Raw genomic sequence first — 23839 nt, 5'->3', positions numbered from 1 at the left:
CCACAAAACAATAACTCTCCATCCCTAACCAACGCTAAACTACTGTTGTATTATTTCTATGACTATGACAAATCTAAGTACTACACAGAGGTAAGATCATAAAATACCTGTTCCTTTGTGTTGTTCTGATTTAATAATTTGGTATAATTTCTAAAAGTTTCATCTATTAAGTACACTTATTTTGGAAATGGAATATACACTCACCTATTCCCTCACTCTTCCCACTTTATAGATTCAGAAATTATGCCCTTTGCACAGGCATAAAGACACACTGGGTAAGAAGGCTGTCCTTGAACACTACCTCGATGCTAAACTTATGAGTGTGTGCTACATAGTGCGTTTACTCATTTGTCTGTTGATGGGCAGGTGAGTTGTTACTATTTTTGCCTATTGTGAAAAATTCTTTCAATATTAGTTAAATATTTACTCTGGTTTATTTTTTCTTTTTTGTTTTACTGGCATGAATAGATTTTGATGTGGAAATTACCAGAAAATTACAAAATATGAAATTCATACTCAAAAATTTAATTCTGAAATATTCATGGAGTTATATTTACTTATCAGAATGGCTAAAGATTTTTTGTGATCATTTAATTCTAAAATCTGCATGAATCTTCAAGATGCACCATCTATGTCTACTTAATTTAAAGATTTTATTTCTATTGTCTTAAAAAACTTATGTATTCAGTTGATTCCGTAGCTTTAAAGCATCAATTTTAGTTGTAATAAATTGCCAAAGCCCATAGCAATGCTTAGAAAAAGCAATGCAATAAATCTCCTGATAGTGATGTGTGTGAAAAGAAGAGGCAGCCCCCATAACTGTACACAATAAAGATATAATCCATCCAGCCATCCAATAGAAATTTCCCTTTGAGTCCATTACAGCTGAAGGCCCTATGGTGATTCTTGTATATCCTCTTTTTTATATGAATCATGGTTTTTAAAAATATGTGCAGAAATTGATCACAATAAATAATACCTGAATTTACTTAAGTGCATACATGCCAGGTAATTTTATTCAAACTATATTTGAATCCTTGACACTCCCTATATGTTAGATGTTTTATGCTTCTCATAATATACATGATATTGTGTAATTAACCAAAGGTCACATGATTGTTCAATATAGATTCTAGAGATTGATAATCCAAACCAGAAATTGGATCTCAACATCTAAAAAGTTCCAGGCTCTCTATTTCACTAAGGCAAAGCAAAATTGGCAATAACCGTGCATGACACAGGAAATCCACTTTCTTTGTCAACTGCTTATCTTAAATTTTCACCATGTCCATTTGGATACTTACAGATTTTAGAGATAGTATATTTTCTTTACTTCAAAGAAACTGAGTAAGAAAACACATGACATTTAAAAATTCATATTTAAGATGAGAAATCCAATGATAACATTTAATTTTTAATTGGAGTTTATGTCATGGATATATTAGCTTCATGATAATTGTTTGTATTTGAGAAGAACTTCTATTTTCAAAGGATATAACTCTGCCTATAAAGTAATTAAGTAGAAATGTGCAGGCAAAGACTTTCCTCGTGGGTTTCAAAAGTGTCTACATTAAAATATAAATTTCATCATCTATACTTGCAGAAAACTGCAGTTTGAAAGTGTTTCCAAGTATTTCATCTATTCACACAGTATGCAGTTTGTTTCTCTCATATGGCACTGGCTTTTGCAACTATATTCTATTATTTTATTTGCCATTAATCAGATTCACATGTTTAAAACATCCATTAACAATTCATTTGTTGAGTACATAAAAATCTGGAAGTCTCACCAATATTTGTAAGAAGTTTCTTTTTTTTTTTTTTTTTTTTTTTTTTTTTTTTTTTTTTTTTTTTTTTGGTTTTTCGAGACAGGGTTTCTCTGTGTAGCTTTGTGCCTTTCCTGGAACTCACTTGGTAGCCCAGGCTGGCCTCGAACTCACAAAGATCCGCCTGCCTCTGCCTCCCGAGTGCTGGGATTAAAGGCGTGCGCCACCAACGCCCGGCCTTTTTTTTTTTTTTTTTTTTTTTTTTTTGTAAGAAGTTTCTTATTTCATAAAGTATAATATTGATTTAAAAATGCATAATTTTTAAAAATGATTTTGAGAAACAAAAAAGTATACATAAACCACAGCTTCTAGTCTTTGTGAGGAACTGTCTAAAGAAAGCAGTATTTGGGACTCAGAAGATCTTTTCATCCTGAAGTTTCATTATGGTGTTTGAAGGAGGATGTTTGTGAAAACAAGGTGAGAGATAGTGAGAGAGTAACCCAAACACTCATTTTTTGAGATGCTTCTTATGTGAGCAGTGTGCAAGCTCTTTCTTAGTTAGTGGTGGAAATTTATGAGCCCCTTTGATATCCATTCTGTGATTTTACAGGTTTGATTCCATATAGTTCTTGTGTATACAGTCATACCCACTGTGAGTTCATGTGTGTAGTGTCCCATTGAGTCTGGCAAACACTATTTCACTACAGACTTCCACTACCTCTGACTCATAACTTTCTGTCCCATTTCTGCAAATATCCTTGAGCCTTGTGAAGAGAGGGTTTATATATCCCAATTAGAGATAGACTCCACAATCTCCAGTTATCTACATAGTCCACCAGTTGCATGTCTGTGTGAATTTCTATCTACTGCAAAAAGAAGCTTTTCAACTGAGGGCTGAGATATGTACTAATGTATGGATATAAAGATAAGAATTTAGGGGACAGGTTGTACTATGCCATGAGAGCAGTTACCTAGTCATAAATTTTTGGTCATGGGACTTAGGATTACTTTAAAATTCAGCATGTGCTTTTTATCTGCAGGCTTTGACACTTGAGTGAGTTAAAACCCCTCAGAAGAACTTATGGAAAAGAGGAACAATGTAACCGAATTCATCCTCCTGGGCCTCACCCAGAACCCTGAGGGCCAAAAGGTTCTGTTTGTCATATTCTTGCTCATCTACATTGTAACAGTAATGGGCAATCTGCTCATCATGGTGACCATCATGGCCAGCCATTCTCTGGGCTCTCCTATGTACTTTTTTCTGGCTTATTTGTCTTTTATAGATACTGTCTATTCTACTGCCATTGCTCCCAAAATGATCGCTGACTTGCTCTATGAAACAAAGACCATTTCCTTCCAGGCTTGTATGACTCAAGTTTTTATTGATCATTTATTTGCTGGAGCTGAGGTCATTCTCCTGGTGGTGATGGCCTATGACCGCTATGTGGCCATCTGTAAACCTCTTCATTATTTGACCATCATGAACAGGCGGGTGTGTGTTCTCATGCTGTTGGGTGCCTGGATTGGGGGCTTTATTCACTCATTAATTCAGTTTATTTTCATTTATCAGCTTCCTTTCTGTGGTCCAAATATCATTGACAACTTTTTATGTGACATTTATCCCTTGCTAAAACTGGCTTGTGCCAATACTTATCTCATTGGACTCTGTATGATAGCTAATGGAGGGGCAATTTGTACTGTCACCTTCTTAATTCTTCTAGTTTCCTATGGAGTCATTTTACACTCCCTTAAGGCACACAGTCTGGAAGGGAAGCGCAAAGCTTTGTATACGTGTGCATCCCATATTGCTGTAGTCATTTTATTCTTTGTTCCATGCATCTTCTTGTTTGCAAGGCCTACTTCCACATTTCCCATAGATAAGTCTGTGACTGTGGTATTAACTTTAATTACTCCTATGTTGAACCCCTTAATCTATACCCTGAGGAATGCAGAAATGAAAAATGCCATGAGGAGACTTTGGAGCACTAAAATCACTTTAGTAGGAGAGCTATATTCTTCCTGTAGAACATGACATTCATTCTTTCATGGAAGCAAGGGACAATTGCCCTGAAGCATTTGCATTTTCATTGTTATTCTCTTTTGTTATTTCTTTGTGCTGAAACAGTGGTCTTCATGTTTAAGTGGATTATGCGTCATCTTTAAAAACCAAGACTATTCTACAGGCTTAATACACACTAGTGTAAGTTTTTTTTTTAAAACAAGGTTTCAAATCAAAACAACAACAACAACAACAAAAACCCTTTATAATGTTGGCTGTCCTGGAACTAGCTCTGTAGACCAGGCTGGCCTTGAATTTACAGAGATCCACCTTCTTCTGCCTTATAAGTGCTGGGATTAAAGGCATATACCACCACCACCTGGCTTAGTGAAAGTTCTTTTATGGGCTAGGCTTTTGTCTTTTTATATATTTTCAATTTGTTTCATGAACTTAAACTTTATTCTATTGATATTTTGTGTATATTTATAAATTAAAAGATAATGCTTTGATGTGTACATGTATTATAGAAAGTCTTAATGAAGTTAATTGACATTTTCACCTCACCATTTGTGTGAGTGGTCAGAGTAGGAAAAAATATTGATGTTCATGTGCTGAAACATGTCTTTTGAGAGTTTGCTCTCTTTAGTCCAAGGAGCCAGTTCAATACAGTTCTAAGTTGAGATTCAAAATTATTGTTTACTTAGCAGTATCTAAAGAAATTCTGTAATCCATATATGATTGAGTACATGGAATATTTGTCATATGAGTTTGACTTTTTATTTCATAGTATAATCTCTAGCTGGATCAATTTTTCTTCAAAGTATACAATTTTTTCTTTCTATGGTTGAATATAAATTCCTATGTATTTGATAACACATTTTCCTTGTTCATTCCTATGCTAATGGACATCTGGGCTGATTCCATACCTTAGTGGTTGATTCTGTTATTTAGCTATTTGTGAATGAGCTGTAATAAACACTGATGTGCAAGGATGTCTGTATAATGTTGACTGGCATTAAATGTGTTGGGTTAAACACTTAGAAATTATATCTGGTTCACATGGTAGATCTAGTTATAGGTTTTTAAGTAACCACTCCCCATGCTGGTTTCAACAGTGGCTGGATTAATTTACAAACCTACCAGGAGTACAGAAGTTTTCTCTTTTGTCTACATCCTTCTTAGCATTTGCTAACTTCTTTCAAAAATAGTAGGCATTATAGGCTCAGTGTGCTGGGCTCTGCTGACTCCCCATGGGAGACCTCGATTTGGGGGATGTGAGGATGTAGGGTGGCTTAAGAAAGAGGGCTGGGGAGTGGAAGGAAGGATGAGGGGAGATCTGTGGATAGTATGTGGAGTGAGTAGAAAGTTCTTAATAAAGAAAAATGGAAGAAAAAAGAAAGAAATTAAATAAAACAAAAAATAGTAGGCATTATTATTGTGATGAGATAGAATCTCAGTATAGTTTCAATTTGTCTTTCCCTGATGGCTGATGATGTTCAGCATGATTGCACACATCTATTGGTAATTTCTTCATACTTTGAGAGCTGTTCAGGTCAGTAAACAATTTAATGATTGGGATGTTTGATTTCTTGGTATTTAGGGTTGTTTAGTTCTTGTATGTAGGTATTAATCCTATAAATCTGCCAGATGTGTAGTTAGCAATGATTTTCTTCTATTTAGTAAACTGTTTTTTCTTTTAGATGCTAACCTTTTAATTCTACACAATCTTCTTCGTCATTCTGGAACTATTTTCTAAGTCATAACAGTCCTTTATGGAAACATCTTGTCCAAACTTTAAAATAATTTCCCTTAGAGAATCCCAGAACTTTGGATCTAGCATTAAGGTTTTTGATTCATTTGGAACTGGTCTTTGTAAAGAGTTAAAGAAAAGGTTCATGTATCATTAATCTACATTTGGGAGTCTAGTTTTCACAGTACCTTTTGTAGAGGAGGCTGACTTTTTTCCAGGTGTCTATTTTTGGTGTCTTCATCAAAAATCAAGTTTTAGGTGGTTGTGAATAAGAATATAGTCTTTATTTCTTTCTCTGCATATTCATTGTTGCCATCTATGAAAGCAATTGATTTGTAGATGTTGATTTTTTTATTATCTACCTTGATCCTCTGCTGAAATTATTTATTGTATCTATGACGTTTTGATAGAGTTTCTAAGGTTTCAGGTAGATGTTCATATCATCTTCAAATAAATATATTTTATCTTCATTCCTACTTGTATCGCTTTATCATTCCTTTGATTTTTTTTTTAAATCTCACTAAGACACCAAGGGATAGAGCCCTATTGAGTAAGATTGTAAGAGGCTCAGAACCAGGACATCACTGTAAGATGGTGTCTTATATATATATGGCAGAGAGCTTCACCTATGAAATCTGTTGCTTAAACATGACCTGCGCAATGACAGCACATTTGACATTCCAACATGGATGGAGAAAATCCCACAAAGTCCCACCCATAGATGAAGCAGTACATGTAATTAATGGCTACCAAGAGACAGAAAATCAGTCAAACCTGACTTCTCCAACAGTGACTCCCTTTATATGTTATCCAATTCCAAGTGGTCAGTCTAAACACTTGTACTTATGAGCAATACTAAATGAACTCAACACACACACACACACACACACACACACACATACACACCACGGCATGGCGGAGAATTACATATACTTAGCAATAATAAAGAAGAAGAAGAAGAAGAAGAAGTCACAAATTTGAAGGGGAATGTGTCAACAGTGGAATTGGAGGGGGGATACGTAAAATTATGTAAATATATCATTTATGCATAAAATTCTCAAAAGAAAATAAAAATAAAAAATTAATGGAGAAATTGATACAATGAGCTCATTGTGATTTTTGTGGGAGTGATTGATTTTTTACCCTATGCAGTGTATTGTTGGGTATAGCCTATATTATGGTGATGCTTATATCTTCTATTACATGAAATGAATATTATCATGAAGTGAATCTACATAAAATGTGATTTATATACTTGCATTGGTGCCATATTACATTTTTTGATTTGTTTGTGTTGAACCATTCTTGTAGTACTTGAACTAAACCAACTAGATATTAATGAATTTTTATGTGTCTTTGAATTCTATTAGCAAATATTATACCAAGCACTTTTTATACTTATCTTCATTAGGAGCTTAGCTTATAGTTTTTATGTTGCATTTTATTAGGATTTGGTATCAGAATGATAAAGTGATTTTATTAGTGCTCTTTAGCTTCATACCAAGTTTGATAGTCTGGGATCATTGGAGTTAGTTCTTCTCTAAAGGTCTGGAAGAATATAAAATAAGTGATACTGGATATAAACATACTAATTAATTTCCACATAACAGTAATGGTGACTTTAGTATCTCACTCTTAGCCTTAGACAACTAATGCAGACAAAAATAAATAAACATGAAAATTAAATCATATCACAGATGGTTTTAACTCACATCTATAAAATATTCAAGCCAAATATTGCTAACTATACATTTTTTCTAGCACCCCTTAGAACTTTTTCTAAATAAATCATATTCTAGGACATGTAACAAGTCTTGCTAAACATCAGAATATTGCAATACTTCCTTACATTTTTGTCCAATGACAGTGGAATGTAACTAGAAATGAACGGTGAGAGCTACTACACAGACATATTAAAAATCATGAGATTGAAGAAGATATTATTGTGTATTGAATAGGTTTTGAAGAAATTATGAGTGAAATTAAAAATTCCTAGAGTTGTCCTATAGTAAATTCACAACATATGATGGACCAGCCCATTGAAGTAGACATCTTTGGGTTTATTCTTGCTGAGGAATTTCCTATAGTGTGGTGCTTTGCTGCAGCTATGTTCATGTGAGATTTTTCTCTATGCTCAACCCAATTTCCACCATTATTTACACATTACTCCCTAATAAAAATTAATCAATTCCATACAAATCTACCATCAATAATTTCTTTGGAATCTAAGCTCATAAATTCTTAGAAAAATATGTTTACCTCTCATTGCTTAGGCTGAAATAGGGGGCTGAAATGTGGTTTGGTTTTCTTCTTACTGTATGTTTTTATGGGCATCTGCTACCTGTCTTCTCTTCATTTTGAAGTGCGAAAGTATAACTGCTATGTAGCTGGCATGAGGTGTAACTATTTCTGGGTGTCCTATTGAATTTTAGCAATATGCTCTTCTTTTAATTTGTTTAGTATAGTAATATTTTTTTTAAGTTAGGAAGCAAAAATTAGTACCCCCAGATGTTTTCATTCTTCCTCTATTTCCTGAGAACCAAAGCTTTCTTTTATTTTCTTCTTTTGTTACATCAAACCAATTCATATTACCTTGCACTCATTATCTGTAGAAATGATGTCTTTTTAAGAATGACACCCTAAATTTATCAAATTTTAGACTAGTGCTTTGGTTTTGGTTGTCTGTCACAACTACATGCTAATACACTATTGTGGAGAGCACCACTCACTATGTTTGAAAGGAATGGAGTAATCAATTTTGAATTGACCAGGAAACTCTCCCTGCTGGCTAGTTTTCATAGTGCTGGAAGTGATATATGAGCTTCTAGGGGATAAAAGATATCCAGTGCAGGACTCTAAATGAAACAGTACTGACCAACCATTCATGATATACCCACTGGTACATGAGTGACAAGACTGTGGGAGTAACCGACTATTCTCTTGATTGGATTTGAAGATTTCTCCATAGTAGGCAATTCATGCCTGATGCTATATAAACATAGTTGAAACTCATTGCTAGGAAAGGCATAGATCCTAAAGCAGCAACAAGTGGTGTGTTTGGAAATGAATATTGTACTGGACAGTTTTGTGTCAACTTGATACAAGCTAAAGTCATCTGAGAGCAGGGACCCAGAGAGCTGGAATAAGTGAAGGGACTGGTCCTACAGATCCAAAGCTGCAGGATCTCCACAACACAGGGGACAACAGGATATCCAAGAGGAGTTCCAGTGAGGGCCACTATGGATAGTGTATCAGAAACCAGAGACCTTAAACCAGACCAATGACGTTTTACAATAAACATTTGCAAGTAAAGGTATGTGGACTAAAAGGTAAACTGTGTGACTCACTGTGTCACACTATAGCTTCCGCAATGAGATTTTTATCTTTTTTCCTGTTTTTCTTTTCTCTTAAGTTTTATTTTTTTTTTAATTTTTTGGGGGGAGGTTCTAGGGTAGAGAGTGGACACTAAAGGAAGAGGAGATGAATGAGATTGAGATGCATAATGTGAAAGCCACAAAGAATAAATAAATAAAAAGATTTAAAAAGGAAAAAAAATAAAATTCCTTTATAAAATCAGGCTGTAGGCAAGACTGTATGACATTTTCTTTTTTATTCAATAATTATATTTATAATATTCATTAATTACATTAATTGTATTGATTTATTATATTCATGATATTATGTCCTGATACTACTGACCATTAGTGGGACTTTTCCATCACACAAAACAGAGATTCTGTACTTAGGAAATCATTGCTCTATATTCCTTTCTTTTCCATCTTGAGATAAGGTCTAGTCTTTCTGCCTCTATTTATTGTATATTCTATAGTAATACAATTTGATAGTATTTGTCCTTTTTTTTTTTCCTTTTCTTTTATTTTACAACACCAAATTCAGTTCTACATATCAGTCACGGATTCCCTTGTTCTCTCCCCTCCTGCCCCCCTCTCCTTCCCCCCAGCCCACCCCCCATTCCCACCTCCTCCAGGGCAAAGCTTCTCCCAAGGACTGAGATCAACCTGGTAGACTCAGTCTAGGCAGGTCCAGTCCCCTCCTCCCAGACTGAGCCAAGCGTCCCTGCATAAGTCCCAGGCTTCAAAAAGCCAACTCATGCACTGAGCACAGGAGCCAGTACCACTGCCTAGATGCCTCCCAAACAGATCAAGCCAATCAACTGTCTCACCTATTCAGAGGGCCTGATCCAGTTGGGGGGGCCCTCAGCCTTTGGTTCATAGTTCATGTGTTTCCATTCGTTTGGTTATTTGTCCCTGTGCTTTACCCAACCTTGGTTTCAACAATTCTTGCTCATATAAACCCTCCTCTTTCTCGCTAATTGGACTCCCAGAGCTCCACCCGGGGCCTAGCCTATATACTCACTCATAGGAGGATACTAGATGTGGAACAAGGATGACTGGACTGCTACTCACATCACCAGGGAGGCTACCTGGAAAACAGGACCCCAAGAAAGACACGGGGATCTCCCAATGACAGAGAAATGGCTGAGATCTACATGAACAACCTGGACATGAGTGGGAGTAATGAAGGGCAAGGGTCGAGGGAAAGAGAGCCTGTGGGAGCAGGAGATCCCAGCTAGATCAAGAACAGAGAGGGAGAACAAGGAATAGGAGACCATGGTAAATGAAGACCACATGAGAAAAGGAAGAAACAAAGTGCTGGAGAGGCCCACAGAAATCCACAAAGATACCCCCACAACAGACTGCTGGCAATGGTGGAGAGACAGCAGGAACTGACCTACTCTGGTGATGGGATGGCCAAACACCCTAATTGTCGTGCTAGAAACCCCATCCAACGACTGAGGGTATTTGTCCTTTTTTTTTTTTTTCACTTATAAACTGTATGGCCATGGCAGGCTTCTTGCTAACTGTTCTTATATCTTAAATTAACCCATTTCTATAAATCTGTACCTTGCCACGTGGCTGGTGGCTTACCGGCGACTTCACATGCTGCTGGTCATGGCGGCAGCTGGCAGTGTCTCTCTGCCTCAGCCTTCCGCTTCCCAGAATTCTCCTCTCTCCTTGTCCCACCTACTTCCTGCCTAGCCACTGGCCAATCAGTGTTTTATTTGATATACAGACCATCCCACAGCACTTCCCCTTTTCTTTTTTTAAAAAGGAAGGTTTTAACTTTTATACATCTCCAAAGCCAGCTTGGTATATTTGGGAATTTGGGCGTAGCTTCTCTTACTACTTCCTGCTGGAGGGGGGCGCTGTATCTTAAGGGGACACAAAGAAAATTTTAGGATCACGGAGTAGTCCATGAGGCTGTATCGTCTGAGCCAGTTGCCTTGAAACTGTTCTGGATGTTGGATCATCTGGGCCATGGTGTCATCAGAGACCTTCAGGTGGTCTTGGCTGGTCAAACCTGATGTATCTTAATCGGTGACTTCACATGCTGCTGGTCATGGTGGCAGCTGGCAGTGTCTCTCTCTTGTCCTTTTTTAATATAAAAACATTTTATGTACAGCTGCAGGAGAAATAATACACAGATAGCTTGAACATAAAAACAGGTTTTAATTCAAAAGTCCAGGGTTATTTTAAACAGTAAAATATTTTCTCTGTAGAAAATAGTATAAATGATAACATTTCCCAATAAGCCCTTGTAAGCCTAATGATAGCTGAATTATACATATTAATATTGATTAGTTTCTGGTGATATAGAAGAGACCTATCTTCATCTGTTCAGAGAGCTATGTTTTACTTAAGTTGTGTAAGTGAGCTTCCTATTCATCTTCCCCTTCACTGCTTGATTTATGGCAGACATTTTTCTATAGCCTAATCCATATTCTAAAAACATTTTAGCCTCCCCTCCTGAAAGCACAGCCAGCATTTTCTTTCATCAGCTTGATACAGTACAAATTCTTACCCTAATAGTGAAATGTTTCACTAAAGCTCTCCCAGTGATTGGGTAAAACCAAAACTTATTTTGGGCCAAAGTCATCCTAGGATCTCCTTTGCTAGTTAGCTTCACTGGATCTATGGGTTACAGTCTGATTGTCCTTTGCTTTATATCTAGTATCCACTTATGAGTGAGTACATACCATGTTTGTCTTCTGAATCAGGATTAACTCACTCAGGATGACATTTTCTTAATTAGTGATTTATGATGGAGGGCCCAGCCCATTGTGGGTGGTGCCATCCATGGGCTGGTGGTCCTGGGTTCCATAAGAAAGCAAGTTGAACAATCCAGGAGATTACAAGTCAGTAAGCAGCATCCCTCCATGGCCTTTGCATCAGCTCCTGCCTCCTGTTTCCTGCCCTATTTGAGTTCCTGCCCTGACATCCCTGGAAGTGTAAGCTTGTAGCTAAAGTTTTCCTGCCTGGCCCACAGTCAGGACAAATCTCTCTTACCCGGCAGTCCCAAAGCCGCTCAGACCCAACCAAGTAAATACAGAGACTTATATTGCTTACAAACTGTATGGCCGTACCAGGCTTCTTGCTAACTGTTCTTATATCTTAAATTAATCCATTTCTATAAATCTATACTTTGCCACGTGGCTTGTGGCTTACCGGCATCTTCACATGCTGTTTGTCATGGCGGCAGCTGGCAGTGTCTCTGACTCAGCCTTCTACTTCCCAGAATTCTTCTCCTCCTTCTCCTGCCTATACTTCTTCCTGCCTGACTACTGTCCAATCAGTGTTTTATTTACTAACCAATCAGAGCAACACATGTGCCATACAGAACATCCCATAGCATAAGCTAAAATAAATCCTTTACTGTCCAAGTTGCTTTGGTCATGGTGTTTCATCACAGCAACAGTAACACTAAGACAGAAGTATTGTCAAACTGCCTTCTAATATTTATCATCATGTCTATTGATTAGTGCTACTTCCAGCCTTAATCATAGAAGCTTCCTATTTTTTTTTTTGTACTGTGGATAATTGTTAGTGCAGAGAATCGTAAATAGACAAAGTGCTAACAATAAGTTATAGGAGTGCTCATTGGGGGATGTGCCACCTATATCAACACCTCTCTTGAAGGATCAAAGGCACATAATGAAGGGTTACAAAAAAAAGAATATAAGACTCTGAGGATGGAGAGGCCTGTTGTGACATAACATGGCATATTACATTAGACTAATGAACATGTGAATCCAAAGTAGCTATGGTTACTTTTACAAAATGTGCACCAGATTAAACCAATGAAGAAAATTCCAGTGGGGAAAGGAGAGGTATTAATTGAATGTTTTCATTTATGAGTGGGATCTTGTGAGAATTCCTCCATCTACATTGAATATAAACTAGTATTGTTGTTTAGGCCTTGTTTAGGTGGACGCATGGTTAATGTTTCATGAGTGCAGCTCTCTGTCTTAAATAAAAGACACTATCTTAAAGCAGGCATTCTGGTTCTTTGGTTCATACATTTTTATTTAATATAGCCCTTAGAATCTTAGCAAGAGAAGCAATTCAAAGGAATGCATTTATACATACAGGAAAGGAAGCATTTTTTTTTTTTTGCAGACAATGTGATTGCATAGATGAGTCACTGAAGACTCTACCAAAATTTTTTTTAAAATTTCAACCAAAGATCAGATATAAAGTCAACATTCTATAACACAAATTCTAATAGGTCTTTTAATAAAAACCTGGAGCCAGATTCTGGGGTAAATTCTGAATGATCAGAGAGACAAAGGAACAAGCCACAACCGCCTCTTACCTTTAGGACTCCTCAGCCTGGAAAGGCGCTCTGGCTGAAAGACCTCCGGCTGAAGGGGTTTAGCAGAAAAGGGCTCCCCAGCCAAAACGTCTTTCATTCTTGTCCCCTCACGCCTCATACACCTTTCTCTGCCCAGCCATATCACTTCTTTCCTAGTGCTGGGATTAAAGGCATGTGTGCTTCCAAAATACTGGTAGCAAAGGCATGAGATCTGGAGTGCTGGGATTAAAGGTGTGTGCCACCACTCCCTGGTTGTGTGTCTCTCCCAGACTGAATCAATCTCATGTGATCTAGGGTAGCTTTGAACTCACAGAGATCCAGACGGATCTCTGCCCCACCCTCAATCCCCACCCCTGAGTGCTAGGATTAAAGGTGTGTGCCAACACTGCCTGGCCTCTATGTTTAATCTAGTGGCTTGTTTTGTCCTCTGATCTTCAGGCAAATTTTACTAGGGTACACAATATATCACCACATTCCCCCCTTTTTTTGTCTAAAATTCTAAAATAATAAAAGAAGGTTATAACTAACATAAGAAAAACTACATACAATAAATACAATAAGTGTATACACTATATACAGTCAAGAATTACATTAACAATGCCCAGTCCATACATTTGACAGATTTAGAGAAAATACTCCATTAACATTCTACCCCTAGCTGAAGAGTCATTGGTAGGTGGTGGCTGCTGGGGGAAAAAGAGTCACTTTACTTTATGACTATGGCCACTGGAATATAGTCCATGCTTCAGTGAATGTCCTCACACCATACACACCAGGCACTAATTGGACATTATAGGTTAAAGACTTTTTTTTAATAGGTTTAAGGGGTCTTTTGGCTGTTGGATCAGGATCCATCCCTGGTGCATAAGCTAGCTTTTTGGTACCTAGTACAATACCTAGTACAGCCTTGATGCTGGGGGAGGGGTTTGGACCTGCCTCAACTGAATGTACCAGGCTCTGTTGATTCCCCATGGGGGGCCATACCTTGTTGAAAGAGGGAATGTATGGTGATATATTGTGTGCCCTAATAAACTTATCTGAAGATCAGAGGACAGAGCCAGCCACTAGATTAGACACAGAGGCCAGACAGTGGTGACGCACACCCTTAATCCTATCACTCAAGGACACACTGGAAACAGAGCCAGGCAGTGGTGGCATAAACCTTTAATTCCAGTGCTGGGAAGCACACATGCCTTTAATCCCAGTAAGTGATGTCAGGGCAGAGAAACATATATAAGTTTTGAGGAAACAGTAATACTCACTCATGAGGATTTCATAGAGGTAAGAATGTGGCTGGCTTGTTCTATTTCTCTGATCTTTCAGCTTTTACCCCAAAATCTGTCTATGGGTTGCTTTTTATTAATAAGACTTTATTTTTATTATAGGAATGGGGGGTAGGTTCAGTGGGGGGGGGCTGGAGGGATGGGAGGAGGGAAGACAGGGGGATCTGTGGTTGGTATGTAAAATGAATAAAAAATTCCTTAATAAAAAGAAAATAAAAAATAAAAAAAGAATTGTGAAGGGAAGACATGAAGTATGAAGAGAGATGTCATCATGGGATTGGAGGAGGGTTTGAGTGATGCATATAATAAGGATCCATTGTATACATGTATGAAAATTTCAAAGAATAAATTAAGTTTAAAAAACATGAATCTCAAATCTCTATCCTTGGTACTTAGAATTAGTGTGGCATAAGAAGTTACAATAAGACAAGGTAGAAACCCTCATATGGACAAAGCAACGCAGTAGGAGGAAAAGGGTCACAAGAGCAGGCAAAAGAGTTAGAGACACCTCCTCCCCCCCACACACACTCCCTCTGTTAGGAGTCCCACAAGAACATCCAGCTACACAATCAAAATGCATATGCAGATGACCTAGCACAGATCCATACAGGGTCTATGATTGCTGCTCCAGTCTCTATGATCCCCTATGAGTCTTGCTTCATTGATTCTGTGGGCTGTGTTCACATGGTGTCCTTGACCCCTCTGGGTCCTACAATCCTTTCTCCTCCTTTTCAGTTGATATCCCTGGGAGACCTGCTCCTTTTTTGAAGGGTAATGGAGGAGGAGTGGATCTGGGGAAAGGGGAGGTGAGAGAGGTCTGAGAGGAGTGGAGGGAGGAGAAATTGGGCTTCAGACATAATGCATGAGAGAATTTGAAAATGAATTAGTGTGGCTACTCTTTTGTGGTATTTCTGGCAATATTCCATCTCCTTTGAATTTTGACTTCCTTCTTGTTGGGTTTCTTCTAGCTTGTATCACTTTCTTCTCTAGGTGATGTTCATTTCTTAGAATTCTACAAATAACCTCAATGTCTTTGATATACTAAACGTATTACTCATGTTTATTATATACTTTTTTGTATTGTATAGGTTTAAGAATATAGACAGATTTAGATTTTCATAGCTTCCATGTAATTAAAAGAATGTGAAAATTAAGAATCAAATATTTCTGAATTTATTTTATTGTATAAATTTTCAATAAACTTGGATATTGCACATATGGGCATCATCTCATCCAAATTGTATCAAAATATTTAGTAAGCTAATAAGCAATGATTTAAGATATATATTCTTTTTAAGTAAATCCATTTTATAGAAAGCCTTGAGTTTTTTTCTCCCTTTTTTAATGTGAGTGCCTTTTGGATTTAAATTTTCAAATCCAAGTTGATTGAGTTGATTAGGTTCTTATTAATACAACATAATATTTTTGCTTTTGGTAGGTAATTTGTTACTTCCTATTAAATTTATGTTTTCTTCCACTGGATTATCCTGATATAATTGTCCATGTATGTCTCTGAACATACAAACTCCTTTGGATGGAGTATGTAAAAGACATCAGTTCTCTTGGGTATGAAGGGCATGAATCCTTGGATAATTTAATTTGGAGCAAGTGCTTTGGGGAGAGTTTGAACAATTCAGTGAAATATTTTGAGGTTCATCATTAAGTACCTTTTCCTTGTAGATGCATTCTCTTTGGGAATTAATGTTGCCTCAGAATACAAAATAAAAGCCATTAACTACTAGATATGAACCACATTGATACAGATATGTAAATGCCACAGTAATGCAAACAAAATACAATTTTAAGATTATTCAGTCTATGCATATCAGAATAAATGTATTATAACAGTCTTATTTTGAGTAGAGTGAAGCTTTAAACTTGCTTGTTATATTCTCAAACAAGAATTCTTATGTGAGATGACTCATCAAGTTTTTCAACTGTTTATTTTTGAAGTCAAATGTAAGTAAATCCACATTTTAAACTAAAATACCTTTAAAAATGGAAATAATAGTTTTCAGTGCAAGCTAAAGGAGCCAGATATCTGTGTAAGATTTAAAGTTTCAGTGACTGTGTGTGCTCTCACCCTTCCTTGCCATTGGACCTAGATTGATATGGTTGCAATACCATCTTATCTTCACCAAACTAAGTATTTAACATCAACCTACTTTGAATGAGTTGTGTACCATCCTTAAATATACCTCTAAGTTATATTAGAAGACTTTCATTCTAGGGCCAAGAATTAGTTACCATATGCATGCCTTTTCATTTTATAGAGTTTGTGCTAGAACAAATACAATTAAAATAATATCTCCAAATGTATTATGTTTAGAGATATGCTCTAAGATAGAGAAAAACCTATGGTAAAACATAGCAAATACCATCACACATAATTTTTACAGTAATATTTTATAATATAAAGTAAGTTTTTAATTTAATTTGGAGAATATAACACTATAATAAACTGTTACTGTGCATATGGTATTTTTAAATGTTCAGGTGTTCAGTAGAGGTTTCATTATTTTTGATTTTGATAAAATATACAACGATCTGTCAAGCAACCATCACTATTACCCTTTGTGAGTATGTGCATATTTTAAAAAACACATCCTTTATGTATTTTCAGGAATAGAATAAATTTAATATTTTTTCCTCACTTACATATCTAAGAAAGTTTGAGATTCAGCTAAATTAAGATGAGAATTTAAAGAGCAATCAAACTGTGTCTGATACAATTGCTGTGATTTATAGGTGTGTAATCAGAAAGGCTGTATGTAAATATTGCACAAAATTTTATGATTTGTATTATAGGTATTATTTAACATAAATATGTGACTATAGTATCTAGCTATAATTATATGTTCACTGGACCATTTCAGACATAAATCACCCAAATATCTGGAAGACGGGACCCTGAAATTCACTATTTTGGTTGTAGAAGGAGCTTTTGATAAAGAGTAGGGCAATGGAGAGAGGGATTCAAACTACCTGCGTAACCAAGCATGGGAGAATTGTTGAGAAAATCATCACATTGTGATGTGGAATTAGGATCCTTTCAAATTAATCATTTGCTCTTACGTGCAGGCTCTGACACCTGAGTTCAAACCCTTCAGAAGAACTTATGGAAAAGAGGAACAATGTAACCGAATTCATCCTCCTGGGCCTCACCCAGAACCCTGAGGGCCAAAAGGTTCTGTTTGTCACATTCTTGCTCATCTACATTGTAACAGTAATGGGTAATCTGCTCATCATGGTGACCATCATGGCCAGCCAGTCCCTGGGCTCTCCTATGTACTTTTTTCTGGCTTATTTGTCATTTATAGATACTGTATATTCTACTGCCATTGCTCCCAAAATGATCGTTGACTTACTCTATAAAACAAAGACCATTTCCTTCCAGGCTTGCATGATTCAGGTTTTTATCGATCATTTATTTGCTGGAGCTGAGGTCATTCTCCTGGTGGTGATGGCCTATGACCGCTATGTGGCCATCTGTAAACCTCTTCATTATTTGACCATCATGAACAGGCGGGTGTGTGTTCTCATGCTGTTGGGGGCCTGGATTGGGGGCTTTGTTCACTCGTTAATTCAGTTCATCTTCATTTATCAGCTTCCTTTCTGTGGCCCGAATATCATTGACAGCTTCGTATGTGATATGTACCCCTTGCTAAAACTGGCTTGTGCCAATACTTATCTCATTGGACTTGGTATGATAGCTAATGGAGGGGCAATTTGTACTGTCACCTTCTTAATTCTTCTAGTTTCCTACGGAATCATTTTACACTCCCTTAAGGCACACAGTCTGGAAGGGAAGCGGAAGGCTTTGTATACATGTGCATCCCACATCACTGTGGTTGTTTTATTCTTTGTTCCCTGCATCTTCCTGTATGCAAGGCCTACTACTACATTTCCCATAGATAAGTCCGTGACTGTGGTTTTGACTTTCATAACTCCAATGTTGAATCCCTTAATATACACCCTGAGGAATACAGAAATGAAAAATGCCATGAAGAAACTTTGGAGCAAAAAGTCTAGCTCAGTTGTGAGTGAGATATTTCATTCTTGAAAAAATGAAACCCAGGATATATGTGTGTGTGTGTGTGTGTGTGTGTGTGTGTGTGTGTGTGTGTGTGTATAAAACAAAGACAACAGTTTTATTGCAATCATTTTATTATTGTTCTCTTTTGGTAATTGAGTTTCTTATTCATTTAAATGAATATATAAGTAGTTATGTTCACACTTTAGGGAACAGATTTGTATGAGATTAATACTTTAGGTGTGTCATCACCCTATCTTACAATTCATTTCAATCCCACTTCACTTTTATTTCCTTTATTTTGAGTTTCACATTTATTTTAATAGACGTGAATACATGTATTATTTCTTAATTATTCCTTTTTCTGAACTAATAAATGATTTACTCAATGTAGTTTTCAATATTAATAGTTTCCAGTTGTTCATCTACATTGTATCAGTCATGGGCAACTTGCTCAGGAATTCAACACATATTGACTAAAAGCCATGCATGAAATGTTGCTTATTCAATGGTGTCAAAAATAAAAGTAGTTTAGATAGTTGATTCCTGACATAGGGGTCCAACATGGAGAGTTAGGAATTTTATAATTATTGCAATTAGAGTATGGCTCTGGGTAATATTGAGATCAAGGTTTTCCATTAAACCTGCCACAGAGATAGGGAAGCTGAATTCCTGAAGAAAATCCTCTGCTCGATTTTTCAGGATCATACCCTGACTCCAGTTGTATATAAAAACAATATAAATCTTTGAAAATTTTGCTTTCCAAATATAATTATTTAATCCCCACACTGTTACCTTTCAGTCTTTATATGTGATGGAAGTATACCTTGATTTCTTAATCTAATAGTAGGTTTCCCAAATCCGTCTACCCTGCAACACCATCCTTTCACAGCATCTACATAACTTTTATTCTATTCAGAGTCTGAATTACTGCACAGTGTCAGATACTCCTGGGGTGTATTAAATCAGCTCAGCATTTAATGTTCTAAAGTACCAGTTTTACCTTCTTATTTTTTATCAGATGTTTTATGTGGGTCAGATATTTGTGAACAGCTCAACTGGGCACTTCTGTCAAAGATTATCATCTCATGAGGGTGAGTCATAAATTAACTGGCTTTCAGATCATCTATAAGATTCTTCACTCAACATGTACAGTATATCTTGAACAGTGGGGCTAATATAGCTGGTTCTACTTGGACATCAACTCCCCACATTTTTACTTGGTCATTCCAAATGTTCTATCAAGCATACTAGCTTCAGAATGATGGACATTATATACGATGTCTCAGAGCTTGAAAAGACTTGGAAGATAACCAAACTCACCCAACCTTAGATGTCAGATAGAATTATTTCTGCCATATCCCATTAGTTAGGACAGTCAAAAAGCACATTCACTGTTCAAAAGGTAGACTCTGGCTTTTGATGAGAGAATGGTAATATTCTGTAGAAGCAACCAAAATAGAATGTACTTTTTAGGGAATTTAATCTGCTATAGTCTTCCATCTCCTGAAACACCTATGCACCATAAACTCATCTCTACTCTCTAGAGATTTCTTTGTAAATTTAAACCAAATCACATCAGGCTCAGATATAACACCCAGAAGTTTATCTACTTTGAGAAGTCCTGTGGTTGAGGCTTCTAATGTTCCTTCAATGCTGTTCCTTGAGTATTACACCTCTGAATTGGAATACTTGTGAAGTGAGGGGAAAGTAAAGGACACACGTAGAAAACACTGTTCCACAGCAAGGTTGACTCCTACTTAGGTAAATGTGATGGTTAATCTTAGTTTTTGACTGTATTTTGAGATGTCTAGGAGATTAGTGAGTCACACTTCTCGGTTTGTCTAAGACAGTACTACCAGAGTTGATTGGCATGTAGGATAGCACCTTAAGTGAGAATTCCACCATAGGTCTGTGAAGCACCATCTAGTAGGTTGGAAATCAGATGGAACAAAAGCAGATTTAATATGAGCTGGTTATTATGAATGTAATAATGCTCTCAGGATATCTTTGCTTCCTGTAGTGATGATATTCTGCATTACCACAAGTCCATAATAATGGAGCCAGTAGTAATGGACAGGACCCATGAAACATTGAATCAAAATGTACCCATTGTCCCCTCAAATCATTTCTCTTAAGTATTTTGTGACAGCAATGAAGAGCTGACTATCATAGTCTATGTAGTTTCATTCTAACTGTTGCTCTGAAGTGACACTCCCATAATCTTTGTTCCCATATTCTACTTTCCCTCTCTCTTTGAGAGGCCCAGCATTTTCCATAAATGATGTCATGTGTGTATAGGTTTAGGTTAGTAGTTTTCTTAGTCTGTCTCCTATAGTTAGTTTGAAGCTCAAAATTCTGCTTGCAATTTATTTTCAACTATTCAGTTTTTAAATGTGTTATAAATCCTATAGTTTTTGTGAGACTCCTATAAATTCTATGAGATTTATCCTATTAGACTAAAATAACTTCCACAATCATCACTGAAACACACTTTTCTTTTCCCTAGGATTCCTATACAGAAGTCTTATTTGGAGTAAGAATCTCACAACACAACTATAAGAGCCTTGAAAACCTGTGTCTGTGAAATACATTTAGAAATATTGGGTTGAATATTTATTTATGTAATTTTTACAAAAGTTTTTTAAAATTGTATTTTTATTTATTCACTGAAAATCTCACTCATGGATCTCATTTATTACCTCTATCTCCCTCCAATGGCCCCTGGGACCTACCATCTTGTTTCACTTCTGATTTCATATCTGCTTTTACTATTATTTATTATTATTACTACTACTATTATTATTGACCATCTTTGTCTAAAAGAAGAAAAAGGTACACAAGACTTTTGTTTTGGCTGCCAGGATTTTGTCTCAGGTCAGGAGGGTGAGAAATTAGCCAGTCATCTTGGAAGTTCACCATCTTTATTACTCTGTCTTGGCCCCTCTTCCTATCTGTCTACTTATAGGGGAGTCTGTCAAACTCCTAGTCTTTCAATATGACCAGTTGCAAGTCTCTGCATTCACCACATTACAGTACTAGACAGGAAACCCCTCCTATGTAGCAGGCATCAAATCCAATTAAAAATTGGTTTGTTTTACACAGCTGTGGACACTACAAGATGCAATACCAACCTGCTGGGCAATATGTGGCATGACAGTTATGGGGCAATCTAAAGTCTTCTCCTTAGGTCTGAAGCCAAATTCCACAATAGGGGGTTTTATGGCTGTTACTGTGAACCTGGTCAAAGGTTCATGACTGGACTGGCAGTAGGTCTTAGGTGTGACCTGTTGTTTGTGTTTTGCTAAATGGACATATTGTCACACTATTTCTTAAGTATTTATGTTTATAACCCTGGAGTAGTTTTGTCTTTAGCCTTGATCAGCTTCTTTTTTATTAGTGACCAGAATATAATGCAAGGAAATAATTATGGTTGAACAAGTGGTTGAAATAAGTTATTGTTGAGTGTTTGACCCTCAAAACTACTTCCATGTTACCTGCTTCAAGGCTGAGGGAATGTGGAAAAAGAAGGGGAGAAAAAATATAAGAACTAGAAAATAGGGATGAGGGCTGTGAAACACTTTCTTCTAGGCTTGGCATGTTTGTTGCATTCATGAACTGTGGATACCTGCACAAAAGCCTGCACAAGATCGCATCTATCAACATTCATTCTTGGATGAAAGTGGTACTATTCACGCTACTCACTCCTTCCTGGAAGGCTCTTGCCAGTTGCTGGCTGCTGGGAGAAGAGAAATCATGGTCTTCAGAAGTGTAGCCATTTGTAAATTATCCACCTATGCTCCAGGGGATAGTTCCACACCTACACCCTTCTGGGTTACTTGGTTAAAAGCAAAAGGTCAAAAAATGAAAGTCCAAACCAATACAAAAGAAATGATTGTAGTAGGAGGGGAACTTGTTGAATTGCAGGTTGGTGGACTTGGTGAATGTGACCAGAATATAATACAGTTCTGTTTGAAACTGTCAAATAATTTAATAAAAAAGAAAAAAAACCCAAAAGATATTGAAGCAATGATTCCCATTACATATTTACACTGAATTTACTTGCTTATTTTTGGAATATGAGTAGACAAGGACAGACTTAATCCAGGGCTTCAAAGATATTATTTTCTTATCTTTACTCTTTGGGTTGTATTTTTTGGAGAGAATCCTAAATAGTTGGAGGATACTTCATTATATTCACTCAACATCTTTATTTCCCAAAGGGCAGATCTCACCTGTAAAACAATGGAGCTAATTGAAGAAACAATAGAGTTCAATTAGGCAAAAACAACAACAACAACAACAAAAAACCTTGTATAGTTTGTCTGAATTACCAGTGAGCCTATAATCTATTCCATATAGGAAAAAGTAGAAATATCAAGCTCAGAAAATCCTAATACTTGTTCTTAAGCTGCCCCAATTTTTTTTACTTTATTTAAAATAATGCTATAACTTACTTGAAAATGGTTTTTATTGGTATATAATAATTATACACAGTTGTCCGATAAAATAGGACATTTTGAAATTTATATGATCAAATTACATAATTGGCATATCCATCATCACTAATATTTATCATTTCCTCTGATTGAGATCATTAAAATTCTTTTGAATATTTTAAAATATATAAACATTTCTGTGAACTATGGGCATCCTGCTGTTGTACAGAATACTACAAATTATTCCTCCTGCCTTACCCAATGTTTTTATCTCCAGTCACCAAGTTTTCTCTGTCTTGCCTCTCCTCTATAAAGGACTGAAGACAAAAGATTGCTTTGTCTGCCTCATTGCTCTGTGTTATTGCTTTAATTAGCTCCATTGTTTCCATGTAACACCTATCTCTTGGGAAATGAAGACATTAGAGATCATAATGAAATGTACCCTTTAATTTCATGCTTACTACTACTATTATTATTGTTATTATTTTATGCATATGAGTGTTTTGACAGAATGCACATCTGTGCACCACATGTGTGCCTGGTGCCTGGGAAGTCCAGAAGAGGGTACTGTATTCCCTGGAATTGGAGTTACAGATGATTGTGAGTCACCATGTAGGAACTGGGAAACAAACCTGTATCCTCTAAGAAAACAGTCAGTGGTCTTAAGTCCTGAGCCATCACTACAGACAGTGAAACATGTTCTTTATCCCTTTTGTATAGGATATTTTGAACATATGTTATCTCATTGAACACTTTTCCCACAGTCTTATCAATTTTGTAACAAATCACAAGATTTAAGTATTTTTGCTGCTTAATAGTATTCCATTGTGTGCTTAGGTCACACTTTTCTTTACCCATTCATCCACATTGAAACTAGGGTGATTCCATTTCCTAG

General features: G+C 36.5%; 2 protein-coding genes across 2 annotated transcripts; both read left to right on the top strand.

Annotated features, from left to right (window-relative positions):
• The first annotated feature begins 2838 nt into the window (after positions 1-2838).
• LOC102905140 (olfactory receptor 4A15-like) lies at positions 2839-3798 on the top strand. The gene has a single exon (XM_006995940.3). It carries the CDS (start codon positions 2848-2850, stop codon positions 3796-3798), a length of 951 nt encoding a protein of 316 aa, XP_006996002.2. The 5' UTR covers positions 2839-2847.
• Positions 3799-17554: 13756 nt separating this feature from the next.
• Positions 17555-18535, top strand: LOC102905456 (olfactory receptor 4A15-like). The gene has a single exon (XM_006995941.4). It carries the CDS (start codon positions 17591-17593, stop codon positions 18533-18535), a length of 945 nt encoding a protein of 314 aa, XP_006996003.1. The 5' UTR covers positions 17555-17590.
• The last annotated feature ends 5304 nt before the right edge of the window (positions 18536-23839 follow it).

The sequence above is a fragment of the Peromyscus maniculatus genome, chromosome 4 (assembly GCF_049852395.1).
Source record: "Peromyscus maniculatus bairdii isolate BWxNUB_F1_BW_parent chromosome 4, HU_Pman_BW_mat_3.1, whole genome shotgun sequence".
In the NCBI taxonomy this organism is placed as follows: Eukaryota; Metazoa; Chordata; class Mammalia; order Rodentia; family Cricetidae; genus Peromyscus; species Peromyscus maniculatus.
This window is presented reverse-complemented; position numbering and strand designations above follow the sequence as displayed.

Excerpts from the sequence above, each read along its gene's own strand:
- LOC102905456 (XM_006995941.4), top strand. The coding sequence starts at position 17,591 with ATGGAAAAGAGGAACAATGTAACCGAATTCATCCTCCTGGGCCTCACC.
- LOC102905140 (XM_006995940.3), top strand. The coding sequence starts at position 2,848 with ATGGAAAAGAGGAACAATGTAACCGAATTCATCCTCCTGGGCCTCACC.